Source organism: Heptranchias perlo, unplaced genomic scaffold (genome assembly GCF_035084215.1).
Source record: "Heptranchias perlo isolate sHepPer1 unplaced genomic scaffold, sHepPer1.hap1 HAP1_SCAFFOLD_426, whole genome shotgun sequence".
NCBI lineage: Eukaryota > Metazoa > Chordata > Chondrichthyes > Hexanchiformes > Hexanchidae > Heptranchias > Heptranchias perlo.
Genome location: NW_027139438.1, coordinates 139,405 through 146,205, shown reverse-complemented (window position 1 = coordinate 146,205; position 6,801 = coordinate 139,405). Strand labels below are relative to the sequence as shown.

Genomic DNA, 6,801 nt, shown 5'->3' with positions numbered 1-6,801 from the left:
CCCCCAAAAACACACACACACACATCATTTCTTTGCAGGAACTTCACAAATATTATAATCAATAAAGCAAAACAAAAAGAAAACGCTGAGTAATTTTTGGCAAGGCGTGGAGACGATGAGTAATTAATGGAAACAAACTTCCAGGTGTAGTCAGTACTGAGAACTGCGATTTCACACACACATGACAGAGGCAGACAATATATATATATATAAATATCCTGCTGTCAAAGAATGCAGAAAAGTGGGGGGCGGTTTGGGGAATTTTTTAATTGTCATTTTCTGCCTTTTGGGAGTTATTTAAAAGGCAAGGGATGGCACACAATCAGAGCAGACTCAGTCTAGAGTTAACTGTCCAGGCAAGGAGCAAGCTGTACACCAACTTAACCCAATGTTTCATGTGAGAGGTAAGGACGGCCATCGATTGCAGACTGTTCCGATGTCTCCTCGCTTTAATAATTGTCGGTGATGTGGGTCAGCGGAGAGAGTTTGTCAAAGGAGGGAAGGAGAGGGAGGGAGAGGATGAAAGACTATGAATGAATGAATGAAAGAATGAATGAATGAATGAAAGAATGAATGAAAGAATGAAAGAATGAATGAATGAAAGATTTAATGAATGAATGAATGAAAGAATGAATGAATGAAAGATTTAATGAATGAATGAATGAAAGAATGAATGAATGAAAGATTTAATGAATGAATGAATGAAAGAATGAATGAATGAAAGATTTAATGAATGAATGAATGAAGGAAAGATTTAATGAATGAAAGAATGAATAAAAGAATGAATGAAAGATTTAATGAAAGATTTAATGAATGAATGAAAGAATGAATGAATGAAAGAATTAATGAATGAATGAAAGAATGAATGAAAGAATTAATGAATTAAAGAATGAATGAATGAAAGATTTAATGAATGAATGAAAGAATGAATGAATGAAAGAATTAATGAATGAATGAATGAATGAATTAATTAATGAAAGAATTAATGAATGAAAGATTTAATGAATGAATGAAAGAATGAATGAATGAATGAAAGAATGAATGAATGAAAGATTTAATGAATGAATGAAAGAATGAATGAATGAAAGATTTAATGAATGAATGAAAGAATGAATGAATGAAAGAATTAATGAATGAAAGAATGAATGAATGAAAGAATTAATGAGTGAAAGACTAAGAATGAATTAATGAATTAGTGAATGATTTAGTGAATTAATTAATGAATGAATTAGTGAATTAATGAATGAATTAATTAATTAATTAGTGAATTAATGAATGAAAGAAAGAATGAATTATGAATTAATGAATGAAAGACTAAGAATGAATTAATGAATTAGTGAATGAATTAATGAATGAATTAATTAATGAGTTAGTGAATTAACGAATTAATTAATTAACGAATTAGTGAATTACTGAATGAATTAATGAATTAGTGAATGATTTAGTGAATGAATTGATTAATGAATTAGTGAATTAATGAGTGAATTAATGAATGAATTAGTGAATTAATGAATGAATTAATTAATTAATTAGTGAATTAATGAAGGAAAGAAAGAATGAATTATGAATTAATGAATGAAAGACTAAGAATGAATGAATAATTAGTGAATGAATTAATGAATGAATTAATTAACGAGTTAGTGAATTAATGAATTAATTAATTAACGAATTAGTGAATTACTGAATGAATTAATGAATTAGTGAATGATTTAGTGAATGAATTGATTAATGAATTAGTGAATTAATGAATGAATTAGTGAATTAATGAATGAATTAATGAATGAATTAGTGAATTAATGAATGAATCAATGAATGAATGAATTTGTGAACAAATTAATTAATGAATCAGTGAATTAATGAATGAATTAATTAATCAAATAATATTAATTGATTAATTAATTAATGAATTAGTGAATGAATTAATGAATGAATTAATGAATGAATTAGTGAATTAATGAATTAATTAATTAATCAAAGAATATGAATTAATTAATTAATTAAAGAACTCACTCCAATGAGGGACTTTTTTTGAAGTGTGGTCACTGTTGTAATGTGGGAAGCGCAGCAGACAATTTGCGCACAGCAAGATCCCACAAACAGCAATGTGAGAATGACCCGGATCATCTGTTTTTTAGTGATGTTGGTTGAGGGATAAATATCGGCCCCAGGACACCGGGGAGAACTCCCCCCTGCTCTTCTTCCAGTAGTGGCCGTGGGGATCTTTTACATCCACCTGAGAGGGCAGAAGGGGCCCTCGGTTTAACGTCTCATCCGAAAGACGGCACCTCCGACAGTGCAGCACTCCCTCGGTTCTGACCCTCCGACAGTGCGGCGCTCCCTCAGTACTGACCCTCCGACAGTGTAGCGCTCCATCAGTACTGACCCTCCGACAGTGCGGCGCTCCCTCAGTACTGGCAAGTGGGGAGTGTCGGCCAGGATTGTGGGATCTTGCTGTGCCCAAATTGGCTGCTGCGTATCCCTGCATTACGACCGCACTTCTGTAAACAACTGTAACGATTGGCCGAGGAACGCTTTGGGACACCCTGAGCGGGATGTGGAAGTGCGAGCCTTCCTGCTTTCAATCGAAAAGTCGGCCGGGCGACGGGGAGAGGGCAGAGGGGACCGGGGCAAATCGGGATCGCTCCTTCAGCGAGCCAGCACAGGCACGATGGGCCGAACAGCCTTCTGCTGCGCTGCGGGGCTCGATGGAGTGTGAGGAGCAGTGATGGGTCGAGGGTCTAACTTTTTCGTCCTTTCTCTCTCCCTCACCCCCAAGGCCTCCTCTGCTTGCTGGCTTTCCTTCCGGCACATTCTACTGGCGCCCCCATTGCCGTGTCGACCATGATCAAACAAACCCAAGGCCTCTTGAGCTTGCTGCGAGCTAAGGCCCGACCTCTCCTCACTACCTACGTGAGTATGTTCGTCCATGGTGGTCGCGCGGCGATTTGCTGGGCGGGGGGATGTGAGGGGTGGAGTGGGGGTCAGGGAGGGAGGGAGCGGGTGCGAACTGGGTTTCGCGGGCTGGGCTTACCCTCAGCCGCCCGCCGGCGCGCCTCCGCAGCCGGGTTCCGTCCGGCTATTTGGCCACGGGGGGCGTCGAAGCCCAGATCAGCCACTCGTCGGTACAGGTCGGGAGGAGGCCGGTCAGCCCACCGTTAGCCCCATTCCCCTGTTCATTCCCCGTAGCCCTGTAAACTGACCCCCCCTTCAAATATTGACCCAATTCCCCCTTTTGAAAGTTATTATTGAATCTGCTCCCTTTCAGGCAGCGAATTCCAGATCGTCACAACTCGCTGCGTAAAAAAACATTCTCCTCATCTCCCCCCCCGCTTCCTCTGTCTCTTTCCCCGATTATCTTCAATCTGCGTCCTCTGGTCCCCGACCCTCCTGCCCACTGGAAACAGTTTCTCCTCATTTACTCGCTCGAAACCCCCTCGCGATTTTGAACCCCTCGATTAAATCTCCCCCTCAACCCTTCTCCGCTCTGAGGAGAACCACCCCAGATTCTCCCGTCTATCCACATGAACTGAGGTCCCCTCGTCCCCCGGAACCATTCTGGTAAATCTCCTCCGCACCCTCTCGAAGGCCTGGAGATCCTTCCGAAAGTGTGGTGCCCAGAATTGGACACAATTCTCCAGCTGAGGCCCAACCAGTGTTTTTTAAAGGGTTTAGCACGACTCCCTTGCTTTTGTGCCTCTATTAATAAAGTCCAGGATCTCCGTATGCTTTAACAGCCTTCTCAACCTGTCCTGCCACCGCCAAAGATTGGTGTACACGCACCCCCAGGTCTCTCTGTTCCTGCACCCCCTTTAAAATTGTCCCATTTAGTTCCTATTGCCTCTCCTCGTTCTTCCGACCGAGATGTATCACGTCACACGTCTCTGCGTTAAATTTAATCTGCCCCGTGTCCGCCCGTTCCGCCAGCCTGTCTCTGCCCTCCTGGAGTCTCTTACTGTCCTCCTCGCTGCTCACCACAATTCCGAGTTTCGTCCCGCCTGCAAACTTTGAGATTACGCCCAAGTCCAGGTCACTAATGTATCTCAAATCAGCACTGGGCCCGAGATGCAGCCTGGGTATTTCCTGCTATGTGTCAGGTGCGTTGGCGTGAGGGAACCAGGGGACAAACTGTGCCCACACCGGGCGATTGCCTCAGTGTGTCCGAATGTGGGTCGGCTTGTCCAGCCCGAGACCTTAAACTGCAGCTCCTCCGCACATGTCTCAACGGGCCTCCGAAACGGGCAGTCACGTGTGACGAGATCACAAAGCCTGGGCAGAAACTTAACTGGACCAGCCACAATACTGTGGCTACAAGAGCAGGTCAGAGGCTGGGTATTCTGCGGCGAGTGACTCACCTCCTGACTCCCCAAAGCCTTTCCGCCATCTACAAGGCACAAGTCAGGAGTGTGATGGAATACTCTCCACTTGCCTGGATGAGTGCAGCTCCAACAACACTCAAGAAGCTCGACACCATCCAGGACAAAGCAGCCCGCTTGATTGGCACCCCATTCACCACCCGAAACATTCACTCCCTTCACCACCGGCGCACCGTGGCTGCAGTGTGGACCATCCACAGGATGCACTGCAGCAACTCGCCAAGGCTTCTTCGACAGCACCTCCCAAACCCGCGACCTCTACCACCTAGAAGGACAAGGGCAGCAGGCACATGGGAACACCACCACCTGCACGTTCCCCTCCGAGTCACACACCATCCCGACTTGGAAATATATCGGCCGTTCCTTCATCGTCGCTGGGTCCAAATCCTGGAACTCCCTTCCTAACAGCACTGTGGGAGAACCTTCACCACACGGACTGCAGCGGTTCAAGAAGGCGGCTCACCACCACCTTCTCAAGGGCATTTAGGGATGGGCAATAAATGCCGGCCTCGCCAGCGACGCCCACATCCCATGAACGAATAATAAAAAAATAGGGCCTGGAAACATTGCCAGAGTTGATTTCCTCGAAGGCATCTGGTTCTCAAACACTCGATTTTTCTGGAGGGGGAGTTCAGCTGCTGGGAGGAGCCACAACTGGAGAATTTACAGCACAGAAACAGGCCATTCGGCCCCACTGGTCTATCCCGGTGTTTATGCTCCACACGGGCCTCCTCCCTCCCTACTCCATCTCACCCTCTCACCATCTCCTTCTATTCCTCTCTCCCTCATGTGTTTATCCAGCTTCCCCTTAAATCCATCTACACTATTCACCTCAACTACTCCTTGTGGGAGCGAGTTCCACATTCTCACCACTCTCTGGGGAAAGAAGTTTCTCCTGAATTCCCCTATTGGATTTATTAGTGACTATCTTATATTTATGGCCCCCGAGTTCTGGTCTCCCCCACAAGTGGAAACATCTTCTCTCCGTCTACCCTATCGAACCCTTTCATAATCTTAAAGACCTCGATCAGGTCACCCCTCAGTCTTCTCTTTTCTGGAGAAAAGACCCCCAGCCTGTTCAATCTTTTCTGACAGTTTATAAATCTTTCAGTTCTGGTATCATCCTAGGAAATCTTTGTTGCACCTTCTCCAGTGCCCCTATATCCTTTTTATAATAGAGACCAGAATTGTGCACAGTGCTCCAAGTGTGGTTTAACCAAGGTATATGGAGTCCAGAACTGTGCACATTGCTCCAAGTGTGGTCTAACCAAGGTATATGGAGTCCAGAACTGTGCACAGTGCTCCAAGTGTGGTCTAACTAAGGTATATGGAGTCCAGAACTGTGCACAGTACTCCAAGTGTGGTCTAATCAAGGTATATGGAGAACAGAACTGTGCACAGTACTCCAAGTGTGGTCTAACCAAGGTATATGGAGACCAGAACTGTGCACAGTGCTCCAAGTGTGGTCTAACCAAGGTATACGGAGACCAGAACTGTGCACAGTGCTCCAAGTGTGGTCTAACCAAGGTATATGGAGACCAGAACTGTGCACAGTGCTCCGAGTGTGGTCCAACCAAGGTTATTGATTGCTATTTGAAATGGGGTCCCGAGGGTTCTCCGGAAGGTTCTCCTGCTAACGAGGGCCGTCTCTTGTTCTTGCAGCTCGAGCAGCTGGGAAGCCCGTTCTCGGACCCCGACTTCGCGATGCCCGAGCTGCAACTGGAGGGCTTGCCGGTGGCCAAAATCAGTTACGCCGTCTGGAGGCACTTCAGCGACGAGGCCCGCCTGGCCTCCAACTACCGGGCCTACACCCTCTACCTGGCGTTCCTCCAACTGGTGCTGGACGACCAGCAGGCCCTAGGCCCCAGCCTCGGGCCCGGCCGCCTGCAGGAGCAGCTGGTCTCCGTCAGGGCCCAGACGGAGGGCCTAGTGTCCAACCTGGGCTCCATCCTCGCCGCCATGGGTCACCAGAAGCCGGAGGTCCACGACCCAATGACCTCCGAATCCTACGACCCCACGAACTTCGAGAGGAAGGTCAGGGGTTACGTGATCTGCAGGGAGTACGTGGACTGGATCAAGAGGACGGAGAGAGACATGATGATACTCAGCCGCTAATTCCCCACTTGATACGCCTTGCAAACGCCTTCCAGCTCCAAGCAAGAGACAGGTTCTCCCCATTCTACTTTGTCGAAACACTTAACTGTTCACTTTTCACTCTTTTTTGGATTACGGGCTCAAACACTCCCAGGGCAGGTACAGGGTTAGATACAGAGTAAAGCTCCCTCTACACTGTCCCATCAAACACTCCCAGGGCAGGTACAGGGTTAGATACAGAGTAAAGCTCCCTCTACACTGTCCCATCAAACACTCCCAGGGTCAGGTACAGGGTTAGATACAGAGTAAAGCTCCCTCTACACTGTCCCATCAA

At 46.3% G+C, this 6,801-nt stretch overlaps 1 protein-coding gene across 1 annotated transcript; it reads left to right on the top strand.

Moving 5' to 3' along the window:
- Positions 1-388: 388 nt before the first annotated feature.
- On the top strand, positions 389-6,562 carry LOC137312354 (cardiotrophin-2-like). Its single transcript, XM_067978926.1, has 3 exons — positions 389-404; positions 2,777-2,910; positions 6,036-6,562. Exons 1-3 carry the CDS (start codon positions 389-391, stop codon positions 6,486-6,488), a joined length of 603 nt encoding a protein of 200 aa, XP_067835027.1. The 3' UTR covers positions 6,489-6,562.
- Positions 6,563-6,801: the final 239 nt, after the last annotated feature.

What these genes read in the sequence shown, in the direction of transcription:
- LOC137312354 (XM_067978926.1), top strand. An exon ending in GACCTCTCCTCACTACCTAC is followed by an intron (nt 2,911 to 6,035) that starts GTGAGTATGTTC and finishes TTGTTCTTGCAG; the next exon opens with CTCGAGCAGCTGGGAAGCCC.